This window comes from Corapipo altera, unplaced genomic scaffold, assembly GCF_003945725.1.
Source record: "Corapipo altera isolate COAL_440 unplaced genomic scaffold, ASM394572v1 22, whole genome shotgun sequence".
Taxonomy (NCBI): domain Eukaryota; kingdom Metazoa; phylum Chordata; class Aves; order Passeriformes; family Pipridae; genus Corapipo; species Corapipo altera.
Window position 1 is genome coordinate 10059163 of NW_020884886.1, and position 23987 is coordinate 10083149.

The window sequence follows — 23987 nt, forward strand, 5'->3', positions numbered from 1 at the left end:
GGAAATCACTATAGTATCAATATTATTATCACTATTCTTTTTAAAAGGAGACTTACTTAATTGAAAATCTAAGTTCATGTAGTATAGAGCTGCTTTGATATTTGTGTCCTTCAGACAAGAAGAAATCCTGTGGTATTATTTCCTGTTAGATTTTGAAAGAGAACTTTGATGCTGATGCAGGTTAATTTTTAGTGATGTTAGCAGTACATATCAGCTGAATTTAATGGTATGTAATAAAAATATAAAATGCATCACCAGCTGGAGTACCTTTTTTTTTTCATTTGTTTTTTGCCATTCTTTCCTGTGTCTGTATTTTCTAGAGTTCTTTGAAAATGAACATGTACGTGTTGGACAAAAAGGTATGGATCTTGTTTTTATCTGTAATAAACTGTGAGTAGTTAGGAATGTGTTTAGTAAATTCATATCTTAATTTCCATGTACCTTTTAGAATTTTAAGAACTTAGACAGGCTGACACAAAGCACTGTCAGTAATACCATTGTAGTTTAGATAAGACAGTCAGTAATACTGTTGTCATTTAGACAGAGACAGAAAAGCAAACATTTGCAGTCTACCAGTAGCTACCAGATAAATAACTCTGCAGATATTTCATTAAAAATGAAATGGGAAGCACAGAGACATAGCTTTTTGGTGATAACTTAACTTATGCTGCTACTGAATTTCATTTTAAAATCGAAATACTGTGGACTCCCATCTCTGCACACAAAGTTCTCATCAGTGTAATGGGATTTATGTCTGTGCGTCAGAGTAGAGTCTTTTTAATGACTATTTGCAATTGCAGAATATTGCAATACTTTACCACTCTGAAAAATTCACTCCTTTGTCTCTGCATACTGCTTTTTCTGAAAAGGTTCCTGAGGTTCCTGGGTTGTTTCAGTAGGTTAAGAATTAACCAAAAAAAAAAAGAGAAAGATTAAAAAAATAATAATTTCATATCTTAGGTTTGCTTATAGAAGAAACATACAAGGAATAGTTGGAATCCGTCAATATTTGCTCCTTACTGTCTCTTTTGATTCCTGCTAAACATTAGCACCATCAAAGGAAAAAGAGAAAGGATACCATCTCAGAAGTACTCTCTTCCCTCTTTTATTTGTTGCAGTAACAAAAGAGTGACCTTTCTTATTTCTTCTTTTGTGGTCATCTTTCTGTCCTTCATTGTAAGTTTTCTTATCCAAGAGCACCTCATTAGGTACCATCCACCTCTCTGTTCTTTTCCCGTTCTTCCAAACAAATTACCTCTCTGGACTCCCTGAGCCATCCCTTCAACTCTACATTGTAGTTCTTATTCTTAATGTCTTGTCTGTATAGGGCAACCTCTATTACAGAGAATGCCTTAGTTTTTCTATATGCAAGGACTCAAAATTTTGTAAAAATGTGAGTTAAGAGTCTTGACCATAAACTGAAATCCCAGTTCATTCAGTGAGAGTCCTGCTGCATGCTCTAATGGGTGTTAGTTATGACTTTGATTGCCACTGATGTAATGATTTTGCTTTTATATTAGATGTATTACCAAGTCTGAGGATTTTTCTTTGTTGTACTTAGCAAAACTACATTTTAATATTTTGTTTCAGAAAAAAAATAGGACAAACACTCATGGGCATTGAGATGAATCACATCTAAAGTCTTTCTAAAGTTTTTTGGAGAATGTAGGAATGTTTTTAGTTTTTTTATTTTTGCCCTTCATTTAGAAACAAAGGGTCACAAAATGTTTGTGTTAAAGCTCTGCAGGTTAAACAGAAAACTGGCAAACTGGTCTATTCAGTATTTAAGAGAAGACAAGAATGAATTAGATGGATTTTTAATTCCAAACCTCATCCTTCTAAGTCATGTCAGGGCAGATATTGTGAATACTGATTTTACTGATACTTAGAAAAGCAATTTGTTTCATGGAGGCTTCAGAAAAATCAGAGGATATGGATTTGGAAACTTCTGAATACCAGCACAACACCTACCTGATGTCTAGATAATATTAGAAAAATTTCTCCAAACTCTCTTTCTGTTGTAAAAAACCATTTTGGGTATGAGGGTACAGTTAATCACGTAACCTTGGAGGGAAACACTTTTGCCAGATTACCATAGCTAAAGATGTATGTCTCTCATAGTGTAAGGAGTGAGGCAGTCTGTCCTACAGTACGTACAGTACTGTATTCAGTATGAGACCTTTGTGACAGAGCAGCCTGAAGCTTCACAACAATGACCCATCTAAGCACACCTGTCAACAGTAGAGTATTTGTTTTATGTCAGTATGAAGGGAAATCAAAATCTTTTGAAAAACAAGGTCTTTATCCTCTAGAGTACACATACCAAATGAGAAAACATGATAGTTCACTCTGAAATAGAAAGTTCTTGCCCCACAGTTACCTGTGAAGATACTTGTATAGTTAACATGAAAACAAGGGAGACACAAAAAAGCCAGAACGAATGCCAATCTCCTATTTGAGCTGAGATACCACTCACAATTAAACAGGAGTATTTTGTGACTGTGTATGACTGCTTGTTCTGCATGATGCCTACTAGCTGCAACTAGCCTTGATATAATCATGGATACATGCTAAGTGCTGTTTTGTGACAGAAGGTGGTACAGCCTTGCTTATAATTACCAGTGGCCTTGTTTCCCAAGGAACTACTTAATTGCACTGTGGAAACCAGAACTTTTTGGTGTTTTCCCATTAGCTAATGCTTCCAGCATGGTAAACCAGTTTTTAAAGTTAAAAATTAGGGTATTTGAAAGAAGTCTTACACTATATCAATGCTTTACCTGTTTTGTTTCTTACAGTTTTAGCAGAGGAAGATAGTGCTGCAGCTCAACAATATGTTCGTCAGGGATGTCCAACAGCACTCCGAGCTGAACTGTGGGCCCTCATTCTTAATATTTCTAATCAGCCAGAGGTAAGGAACAAAGTGAGAGTAAAATATGAAGACTAGGTGAGAACACAAAAGTGCAAGCACATATCTTCTAGTGATCTTTTTCCAGAATAGAAATGCTCTGAGTTGTCACAGAAACTGATAAACATTATGATGTAAAAAACCTCTGTGCTGTGGTGAAGTCTTGTGGGCTCTTGCCTAATTTTTTTAGTAGATAAATGAGCAAAATACTGTAGAACAAATTATTCGATTGAGCTGGCTGGCTCCTGAGGTTTTCTTATATGATGCTGACTTTTTCAGAAGGAGGCAAGAAAAATGTCCTGGAAAGAAGACCTCTCCTATTTTCGCCAAGTTTTATAAAACAATGTGTTATAAGTTTTTCCTGGTTATTTGAACCTTTCATCATATTCATGTACATATTTTATAAATTGCTTCATATATTATTGCATATACTGTGCATGTGTACAATCAAAAACAATTAGAGAGGAGCTAGTAAGATGTGAGTTGTTTTCATACTCCCTTGTACAGCAGCAGTTTTTCATAGTACCTTATAGTTGATGCAAGTCCTCAACAATGAGTTATTTTGCAGTATCTGAAGCCATGCTATAGTCAGTATATCTAATATACCTTAAAAAGTTAAATCCCTATTTAAAATATTTGCAGAACTGGGAAAACTTTGATGTAAGGCTTTTATTGCATCAATAAAAAATAACATGCAAAAATACATATAAGTTTGCTGATAAATGTGAGAATTTTGCAGTCTCATGTCCTTTGAGGGTGTAGCCATTTTCTTGTAATACTGGGGGTTTTTATTGGTAACTACATAGTACACTCAAAATATTTTGCCCGTAGAAACAAGTGTAAATCTTACTCATTGACAGCTTACCTAAGGACTTCAAGTTATTTGGACTGGAATTAGAATGACTTAGTTTATTTGTTTTTGAAAAGATGAAATTGGCTTTTGTTTCTAGTAAATAAAATACTAATCTTTTTGTAGAAGATGTTGAAGTAATAATGAAATACTATACATCTTACTTAAGATGCTCAAGACTAGATTTAAGCTGTGATAGTTTGAATTTTAGAAGCCTTTCTCTTTTTGAGAGCAAAAACATGACAGGTGTGAAATTACTGTTATTGGCTACATAGCATCTGCTTATATTCTGTTAAATGCTTCATGTTTTAAAAGCATTTTTATCTTAACACGAAAAATTAAATAATTGAATAAAAAAACCAGGTGTTCTGTCTTGATTACTGAAAGTCAAGATAATAATCAGGAAAATGATAAATTTTTCATCTTATGTTCAATTAAAGCATGAGTTGTTATGGAAAAATACATTTCCTGAAATACGTATGGACAATTTTCTATGATTATATTTTTTAAAGAGAAACAAGTTATATCTGACTGTTAATGTATTTGTCAGCCAAACTGTTATGTCCTTTAAAGTTCAACTCTAGTTTATAGTTGATTTTACTATGTGCTTAATATGTGCTGAGTTTCGTATCAAACACTTCTTTTCTCTACCTCTTTTGAATAGTTTCTCTGCTGGAGTTGAATTGTGTGGTTGCAGTCCTTGCTTGCCTGTAAGATTTCTGATTTGCAGTTTAGGCTCTATTACATTTATAACTGTATGAATTTCTAACTCACATGAACTGTGCATTTCCTTTCTTTAATGTAAAACATTATGAGGGTTTGGTATGCTAGCATCCAATATTGTTGTTTGGAAAAGTTTATTCAGTAAAGCTCTGTATAAAGCCAATATAGAGCCAGGCAAGGGATGATATACAATCCGACATCATAATCATAAAACTGATAAACTGTGAGCTCTCTGTGCAGGATTATTTAGAAATGCGGAAACACATTGCCTGACAATGAATGTTTGTTAGTTTTCATTTGTAAGGGTACATTTTAGAGGAACTGTGTTAAAAGAGCATTTTTAAGGTTGCAAAGACAAACATTTGAAAGGTGAGCAGTGTCACAGTTAATATTGTCTGTGCAAACAATCCAATTTGCTGTAAATATATTTTTATCCTATGATCTTGAATCACACAGTCACAATGATTTCCTGTGGGATGTCTGCCTCATTGCACAGAATGGATGGCACACACGAGAATGTGTTTCATTTTTTTTGCCTTCTGTTTGGAGTATTTCACGATTGTTTATTCATTGCATACTATTGAAACAGTGCTTAGAAAAGAATTTGTTCATTATCTTTTTCTTTTCCCATGTAATTTTTTTGAGTTAATAGGTTGCAAATCTTAATTCTGAAAATTCCATTATGGAAAAATTAGTAATGCTTTACTTTACTACTGCTTTTACTGAATGTAGTTTCTGAGGTTTAAAAACTTAATAATAGGTGAGGGAGCATTATGTATATCTGTGCCTTATCAGAAGTGTTTTTTAGATTAGGATCAGTAGCCAAAGTTCCCCATCCAAACAGCAGAGAATCCAGCAGCAGTAATGCTCTGTCATCTTCTTTGACTGGAGAAGGATGCACTTTACAACGAGATTTCACAGGTCTCTGATAAAAGGAGAAAAAGTTTTGGACCCTCCTCAAGGATTTACCAGGGTGAACTTCCTTTAACTCTTTTATCTGTTTTCTCTTTGTGTAATCTGATTAGGTTTTTCATTTTGTACTTGTTTCTGGTGCTGCTGTTTCAAAATCTAGAGCTCACCTAATAAATGCTGGTTGCCAATCTTTAGGCTTCAGCCCATTCCCATAAATCTTAGTGTCTCCTTTCTGGTCTCGCCAGTGTCAGTCTTTCTTCATATTCCGATTTCTGTGCTTCACCCACTCATTTCTTGTATTAGGTTTGAGAGGCAAGTGTAGATAGTGCCATCACATGGCAGGGGGAACTAAAAATGATTAATGAGCTGCCTACAGTTCAGCAGTGAGAGTGCAGCTCTAGTGTGAGGGATTTCATGACATGACACAGGTGGATTGTGCCTGCACAGAGGCTGCTGAGTAATCCAAACTTTCATTTTAAAGAAGGTGAATCACCAGGTTCTGCTTAAAGTAGCTTTGCTGGGTTCTGTTGAAAGGTACTGTTCTCTCTTGCTTGTAAGCTACTTTGAGCTCCCTTAAGCTCTCAAGTGGGTACAGTATGAGTGTTGGGGTGAAATTTTGGGATGTGGCTTTGTAAGGTCAAGAGGGCTGGTCACTGCAAGCCTGAAGTGTACTTTATTTCAATTTGGAAAGATTTGGAGGTGTGGTATAACAAAATGTATAATTTTGAGAAAAGCTACAGTCTATATAAAAATGTAACACATTTTTAAAAGGGAAAAAGTTTACAAATCAAGGCTATATGAAGATTTGGCAGATTAAGAAATGATGAATTGGATGAAGATGATAAGACTTTGGTTTTGTAAGTGAAAATATTTTAAATAGCATAAGAAATGTAATATGGTTTTGGACGCTCCCGAAACCTGCTAGTAGTGAGTTATCTCATCTGGAGGAAGAAATGCAGCCAATAAACAGTAAAAGGAGATTTGAATCTTTTTTGAAGCCTGAGTGAGGCTCTTAAAATATTCTTCCCTGTGTAAGTGAGAGACTGATCACCAGAGAGTCTTATGTCTTGAAAGTAATTCTGTGACCAGTCATGTTTAGGATTCAGATCTAAGGAATAAATTTATTAATGCAGCATCAATCACAGGCCTCTGGTCTTATTAAGACACATGGGCAAGATCCTCTTGTAGTTGTGACTGAAAACCTGGCATGATTCCCAAGCCCACTTCGTTTTGCATACAACAATCACAATTTAAAAGGAACTGAATGGCAAGTAATGAGCTAAAAGCTTTATTCTTAGAATGGTTATGATTGAGTTTGCTTTGCAAGTCCTGTTTCAGTAATTTCTGATGTGTTTCTCAAACATTTTTGCATGAGTTCTATTTCAGGTGGACAGCTTGCCTTTCTGTTCATCTTAGAATCATAGAATGGTTTAGATCGGAAGGGACCTTAAAGATCATCTGGTTCCAACCCCTTGGGCATGGGTTTTGGTTTGGTTTGGGGGTTTTTTGGTTGGTGTTTGGTTGTTGGTTTGTTGGTTTTTTTTTTTATTAGCTTCTTGTGTTTTAATATAGACAGTCATTTTGAGATGGCCAAAAAGCCTTTAGACATTATTAATTTGGTAGTTTTACACTTGATTAAACCACAGTATTGATGCTTTAAAGTTACAACTCAATTATTAGAGTAGTTCTCTGTAGCTTTGAAGAACAGAATGTTATGTTCATACTGCAAATAATTTACATTTAGTAAATATTTATGTATGATCCTTTCTGAAGTAGTAGTGCAGTATTTATACCTCCGCTTTTTATTTCTCAAAAAAAATATTTTCCCAGTGGTAGTCATATTTAATAAATACTTAATATTTATAGGACTTAATAAATACTGCTTTTGTCCTCATTTCAACTTAACAGTTTAATAATATATTAATTCTAATAGTTTTTAAGTGTATACTATTCACTGCTTCTTAGTTTTAGATTAATACAGAAAACAGTTAAAATGTTCCCCAGACTTAATTTTTTTCCCATTCTCTCCCTCTCAAAATTTCATCTTACTTCCCATTTGTTCTTTAAATCCTTACTTCAGACTTGTCCATTTGTCAAAGAAATAAGCAGTAAACATGTAAAGCTTAGAATGTACAAGTATTTGTGTGGAATCCATATAGATACCTTGAACTCCACATAGTTTTGTGAAGTGGGAACGAGCTTCAGGACAGCTGATTTAATTTATCAATTAGTTCAAATCCATCAGAAGCTGTTAATCAATTGTAGGCATAATGGCAGTGAGGTATTTAGGGATTGGGGAGTTACATGACGACAGTGCAATATTTAATTTTTTTTTTTTTCCTTTGCAAGCTCTTACTAAGAAGAAAAGGATAGAATATGTAAAAGCAGAAAAGTGTTTGTTCTGCTTCTTCCCCATTGCTTCATCCTTGTTTATGTTATGTAGATATTCAGGAAGTAATTGGAGTTTAAAAAATATCTGGGTTCTTTGTACTGTTCACAAGATTTTTAAAGTATTTATCATTTCATCCTTGCACAAATTTAGGCTATTCAGAGGTTAGTATTAGTTTAATGTCAAATATCTGCAGCAGCTCCCTAATGCTCGAAGATAAGACAGAACCTGTTGGTGGAGAGGTGCATGAAAGTAGAGGGTAACAAAAAAATAAAGCCTAATGATTTTGAGCATTGAAAAGGTGTAGAGAGAACTAAATGTTGGAAGATATGGATCCTTGGTTTGAATTAGTCCCTTCATTCTAATTTTATTAATTATCTAAGGGGAGCTCATTTTATAATATCTCAAAATCCTGAGATGAGCTTAGTTGATTAGAGCCTGGTGCTAATAACAGCAAGGTTGTGAGTGCAATCCCCATATGGGCCATTCACTTAAGAGTTGGACTTGATGATCCCTGGGGTTCTCTTCCAACTCAGAATATTCTGTGAATTTTGGTGAAGTCTTAGTTCTTAGGGCTTGAACTAGAATAAACCATGATAGAATGCTTCTTAAATATGAAGTGATTTTTTTCAGCTGAATACATGCTTTTTTTTTTTTTTTCAGTTGCTGAAAATTGAATTTGTTAGTTTAAATATAAAGTCATGTCTCAGTCTGATGATGGTAATATTTTTAATTTTAGGATATATTGTATTATGAACAGCTTAAGTCAAATGTGATTCAGCATGACCTTTTAGTGGACAGCCTGATTTACAAGGTAAGTAGTTCACTAAATAGTGATTGAACGATTTATATACTCATCACTCTGGTATCTTGTTGTTTGGGTTTTTTTAACAAGGAAAATATTAGATAGTTTGCTTTTAAGGAAAGTAAGAATACCTAGTGTGAACTTATTGTGAACTCAATCCTTTTGCCTGAGTTGTCTCTTGTGGAAGACATTTAATTTGAACTTTTAAATTGTAAAGAAATGGTACCTTCATTTGAAGGAGTAACTGGTTTTGTGAGAAAGAAAGAACAGGGTATGATAGCTTCCATTTCAAGTTTTTACTCTGAGTACTTCATCATGTTAATATAGTATTTTTTAACTTTAAAATATGGAATATAAACTTAACTACAGTTGTTTCATGATTCAATGGTGAAACTGTCTTCTTCCACTGTGTTATGTTTAGCCTCCATGGGAGTCTGAAGTGAGGCCTTTTGGCTTCAAACTGCTGTATTTTTTTTATTACAGGATGTAAAGCTGACAGCAAGCAACGATGACTACTATTTTGTATTTGAAGATTATTTATATCAGGTATGTAACTATTTTTGGTTAGAAAAGCTAGGAAATATACTCCTATGGGATTGTACCATCTTTGGACTGCCTTTGTGTAGGCAGAGTACCGTGGGACACATGCATCTGTTTGCCATGTTACATATACTTTCCCTTCTGAATAACAAACTTATACTCTTAAATAGATTAAGCAGGACAGGCTTCTAAAACTCCTACAGTGAAGGATCCTACAAAATGTCTTTGCAGTGCAGTAAACCAGAAAATACGAAGTCAGCCATATTGTTCCCCTTTCCAGCTTTGCAGTAAAAAAAACCCCAAAACAACTAAAGCTGCGGCATACAGAGAAATTAATACTTGAGAAGTATATACAGGGTTCCACATTAAAAAAAAATTGCTTTAAAGTGACCTACTGCAATAAATATAAAAGATTTTGTATTGCCATATTTTTATTTTAAAGACGTTGATTCTGAATAATTGATTCTGAATAAGGTGGTGATATGTATGGTTACTTTTAGGATTACTCCCATTCGGTAGCTGCTTCTAGTAATGGGGTACTCAGCTAATTTATAAAGTATTGTCTTTGTTGTTGCCTGTTAAATGCCCTTAAATAGAAGGAGATTACATGTATGAATTTCCTAATGTGTAGTTGATTGCAGTGTCAACATAAATGTCATGCAGCAAACTTAACATTTCCATAGTGCTTTTGATTTCATTAGTCCCATCTGTTGGGTTAGACTTGCTTAATTTTTTGGTTTAGAGCTACGTGAAACTAAATAATTTCTTCTTTGATGGGAGTACGTAAAACTGCTAGTAATTTAGGTAGTCAAGAGACTGTCCTTAATGCTTCTTAGTCCATACAGATATAAAAATATGCAGTACTATGTAAGCATACTATTCTATCATGTCTACATATAATTTAGCATATAAGCATTTAAACGTCAATACTTAAAACTATAGCTTTGTGAAATTAGACCTTTTTAACTTAAAAATAGTTACAGTATTAAGGTCTGTATTCAAATCTGTTTCTGAATTAAAATTTGAAAACTAGCTGCATAATGACAACTCAAATATTGAGTTCACTTCAATATTTACGTGTAGGAGCTTTTCTTGGTTTAAGGGTCAAAGATAATCTTCATTATTGTGACACTGTGTCTTCATTGTGGGATGTGAAAATCTCATTCCTAGTTCATTTATTACGTAGACTATTAAGGCATACTACTTAGTCATTAACTGACAGTTCAGTGGACACAGAATTATAAACTATGAAGGAGTATGAACTAGAATACCATATAATCTTTTGTTTTAAGACCATCAGAAATAGATTTTGTTTATCATTCTCAGTATATAGCACATTTGAATGTTTTAATTTTTTATATAACTCTATTAACTAAAGGAATGACTACAGAGTGAAAATCATAAAAGAGACTATAAACTGTCTTTAGTAATATGAAGGAGAATCACCAAAAATCTCCAAAAAATTATGTGGCTAGTTTTTACTGCAAGGCTTCCAGGCAAAGAATATCTCAAACTTCTAATTATTTGTTGCTCTAGTTTTGTTTGCTACTTCGTGGTATTCTTCAGATTCTTCTCTGGTAGAAAGCTATCCATTTTCCTTAATAATTTCCTCTTCCAACCTAATTTGCAAATGCTTTGCCGCCAAATTATTTTGTTCTATAGCCCCTGGAAAAATTCTGCAGTATGAGTCATTCTGATATGGGATATTATTTATTGATTTAATATGATAACTGGAATTAAATATTGGCTAAATAAAATAGGTAATGAAAATTTTAGTTTAAACCAGATAAATTTTGCACTGGTTCTGTGGGTTTTTTTGCCATGACTCTTAAGTTTTCCAAATCAATGAGCAGAGTTTGTCATTTGTCTGTGTGTTGCTTAGCAGATAAAACATCTGTCAAAATAAGAAAATTGGGCTTAAAATAATGATGAGGATATTGAATTGGATTATTGGTACCTCTTTAGCAGCATGCAGTCTTTTTCAGGAAGAACACTGAAATGATGTAATTTATTTCCTATAATATTTTTGCTTTCTTTACCCTAAAGTTTACATGTTTTTATTACTGAAATAAAATACAGTTACTTTTAATGAAGTAATTTCTTTTTGATAAAAGCTTTGGCTTTTTGTTTCTTTCCCTCAGTGATTTGAATTAATTTGTTTTCTGTTCAGTTTTGATTATAAACATCCAATAGCTTGCCAAACGTTTCTGTACTTGAAACAGGGCTTGGATCATTGTTTCGTTTAGCACTATCAATTTTTTAATACCAAAAATAACACATAGATTAATATATTTGTAAATTCATTATTTCAGGCCAGAGGTCGAATTTGAATACTTTAGTCTTACGTCCTGCAAAATGAATACATGCAAAGAACCTCACCCAGCAGTTCTTAGATATAGTCATAACTTATTTTTGAGCTAGAGTCTACCTCTTATAAAGATGCATAGTCTTAATTTAAAGACTTCCAGATACTGGTACTAGACACTGTATTGCTAAAAAAGGGGGCCTCGAATTAAGGTTACATTCTTTCCCCTATGAGTGAATATGATTTATGTCCTTTTCAGATTAGTTTCTTTTTCTTTCACCTCAGTTAACATACACAGAGAATTACGTTTGCGTGTGTATTGTTATTGTCAACGATATTTTGGCAGCTATGAAAATGATTGTGTATTGCACAAAATAATATTTAGCTTAAACTGTTTGAGATAAAGGAACTATTTATTTTTTGTAAGATGTTTGTATCTGAGAAATAGTTTTGAGGTTCAAAAAAGGAAAAAATCTCCAAATACAACCCGCTTTCTATAAAAAATTTAAAAAGCAGTAATATTCAGATGTTTAATTTTGCATGTTTCCTTTTGACAAATGCTGATATCTGGAAGATTTTTGCAGTAATTACTGGGAAGGAAAAATCCATTCATTTTTATTCTCAATAAATTAAGTAGTGAAACACCATCTAAAACCTTTCTACCTTTTACACCTCGACTACAGTTGAAACAAACAAACTCTTAAAACCTTCACGAGCAGAGGGATTCAGGTGTGAAAAAGTCAGCGGCAAGTTGAAGTCTGCCTTCCGTCTGCCCTCTCGTGTGCATTTTTGATAGTGCATCTTTTGGTTGCATGAAAATATGGAGATTTTAAAATACAATACTTATTATCAGATTTTTTTACAACTCCAGATAGGATGAGATTCCTTATTGTTATTTTTTTTCTATGAATGGTTTTTACTATTTAATTTTATACTCAGTCGCTGTGAATACTGGATTTTTCATTTGTGTAAACAATAAAGCCCACAAATATACTTTACAGAATACAATGTGCATTTCAGACCTTTGGGGTACAAGGTGAACATTATTATCTGTACTTTTTGAAAGAGCTGAATTTCCTGCAAGCATTCTGTAAAGATCCTGGGAACAAAAGCAAATGATCAGCCTTCTGGAACGCCACACATCCGAGAATGAAAATGGTTCATCTACTTATTCACTTACTAGGACTTCCCCAGGTCGTAGTAACGGAACAGAAAAACAATCTAGTGAACATCAAAGCAGCCAGTTATACACACAGTGTCACCAGTGTTGTGACAGAAGGGGGTACACATTTGCTGAGAAAAGAGGAGGGTTGCAGAATATTTAACTGAATGAATGTGAAGGTAAAATCATAGCAAGGTTAAAGTGAACCTGGAAATTTGAGAGCTTTCAACCTAATTGGCTCTCTTCAACAGCATCTAATAGGTACTAATTAGGGCAGGTCCTTAAATTTGTTTGACATTGCTTCTTGATTCAGTAAGTCAGCTGACTTTTATATGCTGTGTTTTTTACAGGTATTACTCTGTTTTTCCCGAGATACATCTGTCTTGGAGCACTTTACTTACAGTAGTGCCACTCCACCCAAGTCATACATACAAGGTAAAAGGAGTTGTTTTAAAAGAGATCATGTAGATTTTTGTTGGCAGCTGCAGTTATACAGTATGTGAATTTGCTTTGTGTTGATTACACCTCCTAGACTGCATATAAAAGAATGTTAATAAAAAGTCAGTGTATCCAGTTCACTTCTGCACAGATTCTATTATGACAGTTTAGAAGCTGACATAAAGGCCAGGTTGCAATGCTGTTCTTCTACTGCATTTTTCTGTGTATAATTCTGCAGTGTTTTGCCAAAGAAATGAAACACACAACTATGACAGTATGGTTAAATCTTGATGACATCTGTCTTCATTAGAGCCAGAAATTTAAATATACAGTGTTGTACTCTGCAGCTTCAGTAAATCTAGCAGCTGGAAGTGGTTTTAGAATGTTGTCTTCCCAAAGCAGTGAGTTTTGCAGATATTTGTAGGCAGGAACAAAACATGTTGCTGGAGAACTGTGGGCTCTGTTCAAAGATGTGGGAGAGTAGAGCTTTACCAAGCATACTTAAAACTGATTTTTTTAAAAAGCATGACATCTTCAGAGTGTTAGCTGATTTTTGGATGTTCTTTGGCTTAGGTTCTCGTTATTTTTCTCAACAATCTTAAATTTATTGGTTCAGCCCACTTGTGTTCTCTGCCAACTTCTACTGCCATACATTTGGACTGTGTCCATGCTTCTTAGAGCCTTACCTGCCTTGACTTTACCCAGAGGTTCCTAATTTTTCCTTCATTCTTGAGTCATATAGTAATCCAGTCACTTTTTTTTTCATGTACCTTCTACATTCCTATTTTCTTCCTTGGTCCCTGGTGCCTTTGTATGGAGCCAAATGTGATTTCCAAGTACTTTTTTTGAGCAGGACCTCTGCTGACAGTTTTCCTCTTGCTGCCTCTTATGTCACTAGAGGTAACGTTTGTTTCCTAATTTTTTAATTCCTTCTTTATTGCTTTTTGTGTATTTTCTCTCTCTTTAACTGAATTTTTTTACCTCCTTCTGGAAATAAGCAAATGGCTCACCTGAGAGCAGAACAGCAGGGGGTCCCACATCTCACTTCAGACACAGAGCCATGGCAGCCCAGAAACACAGCTATGGGGAACATCCAACTTATTCCTAGGCAAATCTGGGGAACGAAGTTGCTGTGTGGTGTAAATCCGAAAGGCTTATAGGTCCTATTTTTGGCTGATTTTCCAAGGGATGCGCTTGCTAAAAATATTCTCTCTCCAGATTACAGCTCCTGACTGCTCAGCAAGCAAACTGTTGAAAGGAAAAGGAGAAAATATTTTTTAGTTTAATGAAACAACTCATTTCTATAATTGGGAAGTACTTGATTTTATTTACATAAAGAGTTTCGCAGGTTAATTTTGATTTTAATTCAGTCAATTCATGCTGCAGGAAAATAACAAAGTCCAGATTCCATTGAACGTGAAAAAAGTTCCCTATGCTAAATTCTTCTGCGTAGAGTGAACAGAATATAGAGAGATCTAAAGAATCTCTGATTATTCTGTAAATTTTCTTGTAACCGATTACATTTTCTAGATTAATTTTCTAATTTTAAAACTAAAATTATTACCTTTTAATTATAACACTATGCATTATAACACCTTTATACTTATAAATAAACTATTAATTTTTAATAATGTATTTTTTATTATTAGATTCTATACTTAAAATATGGTTTAATAATACAATGTGTTCATTTTTCAGGGAAGGTAAGAAGTTATATGATCAGTCTATATGATCAGTGATTTTCTTGACTTAATTAGTCTTTTGTATCCAACAGGTTACTTAAATATTTGTTAGTTCTGTCAGAACTGTGCTATTCATCTTCCTCTCTGTTGCAGGCTTAATGAAGCCTTGAATATTTTTTATCTGTGCTTGTATCTGTTTAAATGCTTTTCCTGTCCCTAGGTCACCCTGCCCTTAACCTTATCCCCTCATAGAGTTTCACCGTCTTCAAGGTCTGCAGCAAACACCTTTAGAGCTCCTAAACCACACACAAATAAAATCTCTGTGGAACAGCATTGCTGAAATTTTCCTCCTCTATTTTGCAGTTTTTGTTGTTTCGTCATCCTTCTTTATTAGTGCTGCTTTTCAGTTTTATATCTGACACTGTACCTGTCCTATTGCATTGCTTTCTTGTTTTAGACAATATCATCTATAATGTAATTAGTTATTATTTGTATACTTGTAACTTAGAATCTACCTTTTTATTTTAAATCTTTAGACCTTTTAACTTCTTAATCACATTTTCTTTGTGGTTTGATGGTTCACAGGAAAACTTGGAATGGAAGAGTATGCTGTTTTCTATCCTCCAAATGGTATGAATTATACTATTGCCTCCTCTAGTGGTAGACTGTAAAGATACAGATTTTTTTCTCAAATACATGATAACTTCTTTTTCTTTTACATGTTATGTTTTATTGCTACTTTCAAGGAGTAAGCTGGACTGAAGCTGCTCCAAACCCACATTTCAGCCTGGTGTTAGTAGTCACAGGGTTTGTCTGTGTGGGGGAAGGAGAAGGAAAACAAGTTGTGGTGCAGCAGCTCCTATTCTAGTCTTGTATCACCACCTAGGGGATCTGAATGATACATGCTGACATTGGTTGACCTCCCAGCTTTTCAGTACTCAACAAACCACACCCTAAAGCCTTGTCCTTTCAAAATGTGTGTTCGTATTAAAAATTCAGACTTAACTAATCTATTTTAAGTTAATATCATTGCTGTTGTTGTAACTTCAGTTATTAAAATTGTTTTTTCAGCTCTTTGACCATTTCAATCCCTGTCTATTGAATCCTTTCCCTGGTCTTGCACTGCATTTGTATTTCAAGTTCAAGGTCTTTGCTCTTGTTTTCAAGGCCTTGTGTCTTAAATCTGTGTCTCTGGCCTTGTCTTGCCTTTTGTCAAAGCAGCTTCCTCTTACTGGTCCTCTATAAAAACTAGTGAATGGGAGCTCAAAGCAGCTGGAAGGGAGGAGAGAGCTGTTGTGCTGCAACTGCCAAGTACTGTAAATGTTGTATGAGTGCTACATGAATTACTGGAGGTCTTGGCCTCCTTTTTTTCCCTGCTCCGCTCTGGTCATTGAATGACATTTACGAGTTGTCATTTATCTGAAATTAGGTTCTGAAAGCAGCAAAGCTTTTATGTAACAACTTCATGGAAACTGAGTTTTACCTGGCTTTCTAGGAACTATAGCTTGTGTTTAAGCATGTAACTGGTTGTACTGAAGTAAGTGATACTGTGCTAAAATATTTACAAGATTTGAGATCCATGCAGGTGCCATAACAAGGAAATATTTTGTTCCTATGGTGGGCAGAATGGAATTTAATAACATGGGGGGGGGGAATTCTTTTTACATTGATAAAAAGGACTGTAAAAGAACAAAAAAATAAATATTTTTGTTTTGTAGGTGTAATTCCTTTTCATGGCTTTTCTATGTATGGTAAGTGTGACTCTCATAAACTAAAACCTCAGGATTGCTTTTTATCATATTGCAGTTTAAAGCTGTAAGTAATTTTCTGCAACTTTTAAACTTGTATGTATGCTTTTATGTTTATTTGTGTATAGACAGTTGTGTATAATTTTAAAAATTCCAGACTGTTTCTATTGACTTATATTACAGCTTTCTACTGTGTGGGAGTTCCTCATTTAAGAGCTAATAGCTGAGCTAAGCTATGCATCTTAATGTACATGAATAGAGGGATAAAGTTTGTCAACAAAGTGCTCTTTTTTGTGTTTCACTTCTGGGTAGACCAAGTTACTTGTGAAAAGAGTTTTTGAAAACATGAATTATGTGAAAGGCCTGTTGCTGTATCCATTTGCCTACAAGAGGCATTAAAAGAGCATTATGTAATAGACTGGTTGCTACTTTACTGCACAGAGGAAACAAGATTTTTAGGAAAAAAGCAGAAAAATGTCCTTGGTTTCAAATATTACAAGGCGGCTATTGCAGCTGCACTCCAACAATGCGAGACTAGTTGTCTTTGCTTTTCATTTTTTCCTTTGATTTAACAAAGGTGTTTGTGGTATCACAGGACAAGCAGGTTTAAAGATTATACTTAAAATGCTATATTTTAAAATGGTATATTTTACTAATAATAAGTTTAATGATCACACAATCATTGAAATCACACAATTTAAATATGAAATGCAAATTGGAACCTGATTGGGGAATCTAAAGTCTTTGAAGTAACGAACACTTTAGTTACAAACTCCTTCTTAGGGACTCACTAGGAGGCTTTCACTTATTCTGTGTGAGCTGCTTTTCAAAATGTTTGGATTTGACTCTGCCCTTGAGAACATCATCTCCCAAATTTTCCTCCCTCCCTCCTGTTCTTGCTCTTTACAAGGGCTCAGAATATGCAGGTTGTGAGAAGGAGGCAGGCTGAAAAGCAAGACAGCAGAAACACGGTATAACTCCAGCCTGTGGGTACAGTGGCTGGGACCAAGCACAGCATCCTCTGTATTCCATGCTGTGCTGCTATATGAGGAAGTATCTGGGTCTTTATGTAAATCCTGTACATTTTTTCCTATTTGCATGCATACGTTTTTGGGGTGCCAACTGTCAGAGGCTGTTCTGTTACCCTCCTGGCCTTTGTGTACATATGCACACTGCCAAGTCTTCCACCTCCATCTTTGATCATTAAAAACATAAACACTAGTAACACCCTCTGCTTTTCTTACCCCTATGTAAATACAATTTCTGTGAACATCTCACCCTACTGTAGCACCCCGTCTCTCATACACAGACACCATTTTTTTCATTAAGCCACCTTCTCTGATATATAGATATGAAAGTAAATTCACACATGCATATATCCATATACATATATGTATAAATGTACATATATCTATGTGCATATGTATACATATGCATCTGCAGACAAATGCATCCATATCCCCAGCCTCTGTAAAAAAAAACTGGAAGGGAAGGTGAATGTAGAGATAGAGACTGTGTGTGTTAAAATGTAAGCTGTCATCCAAAATGAATGCACCTGTAAAGTGAAGCAGTCACCGTGATGAGTGAACAGATAAAAAGGCTGTTCACAAAAATGGATAAGGAAAACTGTCTCTGAAAATGCATTGAGTGAATGGAGTATCAGTCTGACAGAACCGGTTATGTTTGTGCAGCATATACATATAACATATTTATTTATATGCTGGACTTTTACAAAACAACAAAAGTTTGAGAGCTGCTGCTTTACTAAAAGAGTTCTAAACACTAAACCACTAAATGTCCATGCTTTACAGATCTTGTAAGAAATAAACAGGTCTCTATCAGTTTGTCATACTTATGGGATGTTATTGTGGCAACCAAAAGCTGTTTTTTAATATTTTCATTTTCACAACATCTGTCTTCGAGCAGTCATACAAGTGAAGTAAGGAGCTGGTCACTAACCCCTGGGCACATTGGAAATTATAGACAGTTGAATCAAAAACTTGCACTGTTCAACATCCTATTGCCCTACACCGCAGAGAAGCCAGCACTGTAGTAAGCAGTTCTTATTAGTTTAGATTCTTCAAATATATATAACTACTACCTAGAATGTATCACACTCCTTTTCTTTACTTTTTACATTAAACAATAGAAATATTCTATAACAGTCTTCCTCGATAACTGGTTTAGTATTGTTTTTGTAAATTATGCTACTATAAATTACTTGTTTTTTCCTCATACTTCATGCACTTAATCATTGAACTCTTTTAGCAGTTTACAGTGTTGAGTCAATTATAATTCTTTTATCCTTTCAGTTGCTCCACTTTGTTTTCTGTACCATGAACCTTCCAAATTGTATCAGATATTCCGTGAGATGTATGTGCGTTTTTTCTTCAGACTCCATTCCATCTCTTCTCATCCCTCTGTAAGTTCATTAGGAATTAAACCCACTCACTTGGTATTCTATTTGCTACAGAACAATAATATACAGTAGCATGGTTTTCTATGCGATTGAAATGTATTCTTTTAAATATAATAAAATATTTCAGGCGTGTTTGGGAAGATTATTAGGTAATTCTAGTTTGGATATTGTTTTCTATGTCCGTGTTACTCTTTGCAATAGAATATCATGTATCTTATTAAAATAGTAAGTTCTCATTTTATGAGTGTGTGGGGTCTTTTATTATAAGAGTCAAGTGTTTTAATGTAATAGGTTTCTCAGTTAAAGGAGTCACAAAATGCATACTCAGATTCTTTCATTGATGACATGTAAGTGCACAATGAAGTATTGCCAGGGTAGAGGGACTAAAACATATGTATATAGATATTGTTTCAGTGATATCAAGTTAATGTGTGTTTGTTTAGCGAAGTATCTTGGTGTGATGGCACATGCTTTTTAGCACTACTAGATGAATTTAAATAATTTGATTATGTTTATGATCAGGATATGCTGTCTTGAATGTAAGACAATTGAAGAAATTGTCTTATCTTCAATTTCTGAAGAATAAAACCTAGCAAATATTATTTTTTTCCTTCAAAAAGTGCAGAAGAGTTATATTGCTTTTTGAAAACGTTTCCTGGTTAAAAGAAAATCCTTTCCTTGATATATCGTTTCAAGGCTATGCACTGTGCTTTCCATCATTAATAGCAGGGAAACAGGTCAAATAGAATCTGGTCATTTATATTGTAATTTTAAAAAGAAAATTTAAAATGTGTTTATATCTAGCTTTTTTGTGGTTATCCCCACTGCTGTTTGGTTTTAGTTATCAGAGATACTTTTTCTCACGTGCTCTATTTTTTGGTGCAACTGAGGTCTATTTCATCAGAGTAGAAGTATTTCAGGTAGTTCATATTATAATAACCCACTAAATACTCATATCCTGACATACAAAGCTATAAGTAACTTAGAGCTGAAAGGGACTATCAGAATATATGATGTTGTTGATGCATAGAGAGAATTGTAGGAGCAAAGCTTTAGTGGCTGAAGGTATTAGAGCTGCTCTGGCCTTTTGTACCTGAGCTGAATATTATATCATTAATAATTATTTGTTTGAATTAAAAATTTTTGGAATTAAATTTGTTTGAATTAAAAATTCATGCATATTTACCTGCTGATACTGTTTCTTGGATTTGAGAGGATGAGTGTTAGTATTGTTTCTTTATGCTTGTTTCTTTAGGGCATTGTATCATTGTGTTTGCTTTTTGAGACTCTTCTACAAACTCATCTGCCCCAGCTCTTTTATCACCTCAGAGAAATTGGGGCTCAGCCGTAAGTACTTCTTTCTGACTTGTTACAAATGTTGCAGATTGATTATTCTGAATGCTGTTCTGTAGTATTTAATTTAAGATCTATGGGAAATAATTCAAAGGTGTGAACATCAGCGTGCCATTTTTTCTTGAAAGTCAGCTGGAGTCCTTTGTGTATCTGTGCTTTGTGCATTTCTTCTGTATATTCTTTGAAAAAGAGAGGAGAATTGCTCTACGACAAATGCTGCATTATTCAGCTAAGTTTCAGTAATTCTTGTCAGATCTGATGGAACTAAGTAACTTATTTCCTAGGGGACAGAAGGCACAGAGATGTGTTAGTTACAGGAGAAGGTACCAGAGAGCAAGAGGCTGTCAATGGATAGTGAACTCATGGCACCAAGTGCAATAGAACCTGAAAACCCTCTTTGCCATAATTGGTATCCATTTTAATAGCATAATAGCAGAGAGGATGAAACATTGAGGGTGATAATAGCTGAGGATCACTCTAATGTGATTGTTTGATCAGAATGATAATGGGAAAGATAGTAGCACTTTATCAACTGAGGTGCTAAATAGCTTTATGATGGCTGTTGCAAATTAAAATATTGATTATTAATGCAGCAAGAAAAATGGCTGTTCTTCCTGGAAGAGAAATGCAAGAGGATAATGAAATGTTTTTAATTTATAGAGGATTTTTCTGATCATTATGGGAGGCAGAAATATAACTGTTGTTTATCCCTTGTTTGCAGGCTACGAATTTCATTTAAATGGATGGTACGAGCATTTTCTGGTTATTTAGCTACAGATCAGCTCTTGCTTCTGTGGGACAGAATCCTGGGATACAATTCTCTGGAAATTCTTGCTGGTAATAGAATTATTTTTACAAAACATTTTAAATCTGGGTGAATGTGAGGCAGATACATGTTAGCTTCAATATATTTTGTGACAAGAAGAAAAAAGCTCTTTGACTGCTGAAAGCAGATTACATACATGTCAAAGAACATACTTCTAGAAAACTAGAATTGCATAAATACTGTATCTCTAACTAAAAATATGTGAGGTAATTTTTTTTCTTATAGTAACACTTAAAAAATGTTTATTGGCCTCTGAACAGAACATAGGATGTTCTTCGGTGGTTTTGGTAAATGAGTTTGCCACCTTTCACAAAATACAAGATTCATGTTATTCGTTTATGGCAACTACTGCTTCAGTACTTTAAGTGACTGAGAGTCCCTCTGATTTTGCTGGATGATTTCTTCCTTTGAAGTGGCATCTTTTAGGAGACTTTGAGAGTTTTGTACTTAAATAATGCTATCATATTTATGAAGGTTTAAGATGGGGGTTTTAAAGAAGACATATATCTTCAGTGGGGTCAGTTTTTAAATGTGAAGGAGTTGAATAGAAGAGCAAAGGTTTTGGTTCCATTTGTATGTATAGGAGAGCTTGTCCTTTTAATCAAAAGCTAGTCATCTTAAACTCAGGCATTTTCACTCAGCCTAAGCTGAAGGAATGTTGTGTTTTTTCTGTCTGTTTAAAAGTGGCCAAAGAAGCTGAAACACAACCACTTGTTTTACGTTATTCTTCAGAATCAAAATGATTAATCTAAGGGAGTGAAAACTGGTATTTTACATCAAGATTAATTCTAACCACTAATTAACAGGTCAGGAACTTAAATATTGGGCATTTTCTTTCAGTCTTGGCAGCTGCTGTGTTTGCTTTCCGAGCAGTCAACCTGATGGAGGTGACGTCACTGGCTGCAGCTGAAGTAAGGATAAGTTTCAGTTAGAGGAGACTGAAATAGTTTCTGATGCTTTGCCAATAGGAGTAACTTAAGCTTCACGTGGCACATGATACATAGTGCAAATCTTTCTGTCTAAATTCTTACCTTAGATACAAAGTAAGGAAATTGTGAACATGCAGTACATAATGCTGCTTTTCTGGAGTAAAAGGAAATAAAGGATATTTCCTACAAAAATGCAGTGTTATAAAATTATTTTGTACAATTAGATTTTTTTTGTTTTAGTATGTAATCTGTGTTTGTGGGCTATATTGTTTTTGAAATATTGTAGGGGTTTGTACCTTTTTCCTCACAACATTTTAATGGAGTTGCTTCTATGCTACAAATTACTAAGATTTTACAAGATTACTTTGTCACTATGAATCTGAAATTTTGCTGGGCATATGGTCATGGGAAATGAAGGAAAATAAGTCATGAAAATGAAGATTATAATTGTTTAGTAATTTGTTGGTTTGGGGGTTTTTTTGTTGTTTAATTTTTTTTTTTTTTTTTCAAAAATATGGTGATTGATTCTTTCCAAACTTTGAGAGTTTGTGATCACTTTCTTTGGGTTTTTTTAAAACATAATTCATAAGAAGACATAAACTATTTGAGGTATTACATTGGACTTACTTCACAAGTACTAGCCAAGCCACAGGATAAGGATTCTTAATTCCCAATTATTTTTAGAAGCAAGTTGAAATGTTAGACCCCTCGTTCACCCATGATGCCATGTATATTTGAAGTAAGGCTAAAGGCTAAAATAAAATTACTTGGGTTATATATGTAAACATATGCTTTTTCTTTGAAATGTTAGAATGAAAAATAATGCAATAAAGTGCAAACATAAACCAATATAATTTGTTTCTAGCTAGGTCCAAATCAAATTATTGACAATATTAAAGTCAATAATATAAAGACAATATTTGAATCTTTTTCTGACTTCTTAACTTGCTTTAAGGAAATTTGATTCAAATGTCAAGTTTAACAAGCCTTTTTGGTTTTCCTCCTAGGCTGTGCTCGCTGATCTTTCAACCCTGAAAGTTATGCCTCTTCTTCAAATCTTCTTGTTTGCTACTGTCACTTGATCTGCTTCCACAATACTGGTACTACATTCCAGTCTTTCAGGAGAAGCTAAGCATCAACTATGCAATGTCTTCATAAAACCAAAATTAAACTCTATAATATCAATTTAGAAATCATTACCTTAAAATTTTCTAACTGAAAACAATAACTTTGCACACAATTGTGTGCAGTGCATGCTAATGAGTTTCACTGTAACAGCAATTACTTGTACATTGAGAATGACTACTTCTGCAAATAAACAGTATGAATCACTGTCTAAAATGCATGTAATAATAAAGGAAATGTAATTCATGATCTGAGTTTTATGATGTTAATTTCAGAGTTGTAAAATCTCTCTTTTAATATGAAATTACTTTTTCAAGCTCACAGCTCAGAGGATATCAGCTCAAATACTGTCAGGTGAGAAAATAAAGATACTTAAACTTGCAAGATCTTTTTTTTCTCATTTTCTAAGGAAAAGATAGGATCATACACAAGTTCTGCTGTCTCTACCTTATTTATTCTTTTCACAGAAATTTTGTCCATGTTCTTTCTCGTGTTAATTGCTCCTGTTTATTCTTTTCTTACCCGGAGATGTAGTCACACATTCCCCATCCACCTTTGGTTAGGTATACAGCCACCTCAGGCATCTGCTAAACTCCTACCCAGAGTCCCATCAAAGGCACCGTGTCATAAAATATGTTCCCCTGCCGAGAAGGCCTGAGCAAAGCTTCCTTCAGAACTTGTTGGAGCCAGTCCTTGCATGAGACAAAATATTCCCCTGAGAATGATGCCAAGAGTCCTTTTGCTGTGCTCCATGCCCTCTTTGGGAGAGCAATGCTACGCCTTTGACAGTTTTCCAGCCTCTGTGATTCAACAGCTCAGGCTTCAGTGCAAGATCCAAACACATATCCATGTGTGACGCATTGTCACTACACTGTT

The 23987-nt window shown here is 34.4% G+C and overlaps 1 protein-coding gene across 2 annotated transcripts in view; it reads left to right on the plus strand.

Annotated features, from left to right (window-relative positions):
* Positions 1–23492, plus strand: part of TBC1D19 (TBC1 domain family member 19) — a 46741-nt gene extending 23249 nt beyond the window's left edge. Inside the window, exons 10-22 of one of the 2 annotated variants that reach the window (XM_027642831.1) lie at positions 321–359; positions 2796–2908; positions 8519–8593; positions 9068–9130; positions 12942–13026; positions 13849–13929; positions 15297–15341; positions 16430–16462; positions 18772–18881; positions 20134–20225; positions 20953–21068; positions 21898–21968; positions 22994–23492. In XM_027642831.1, coding sequence (XP_027498632.1) covers positions 321–359; positions 2796–2908; positions 8519–8593; positions 9068–9130; positions 12942–13026; positions 13849–13929; positions 15297–15341; positions 16430–16462; positions 18772–18881; positions 20134–20225; positions 20953–21068; positions 21898–21968; positions 22994–23068 — 998 coding nt within the window. In that variant the 3' untranslated portion in view covers positions 23069–23492. The remainder of the gene's footprint in view (positions 1–320; positions 360–2795; positions 2909–8518; positions 8594–9067; positions 9131–12941; positions 13027–13848; positions 13930–15296; positions 15342–16429; positions 16463–18771; positions 18882–20133; positions 20226–20952; positions 21069–21897; positions 21969–22993) is intronic. The other variant, XM_027642832.1, reaches the window with a different exon arrangement.
* The last annotated feature ends 495 nt before the right edge of the window (positions 23493–23987 follow it).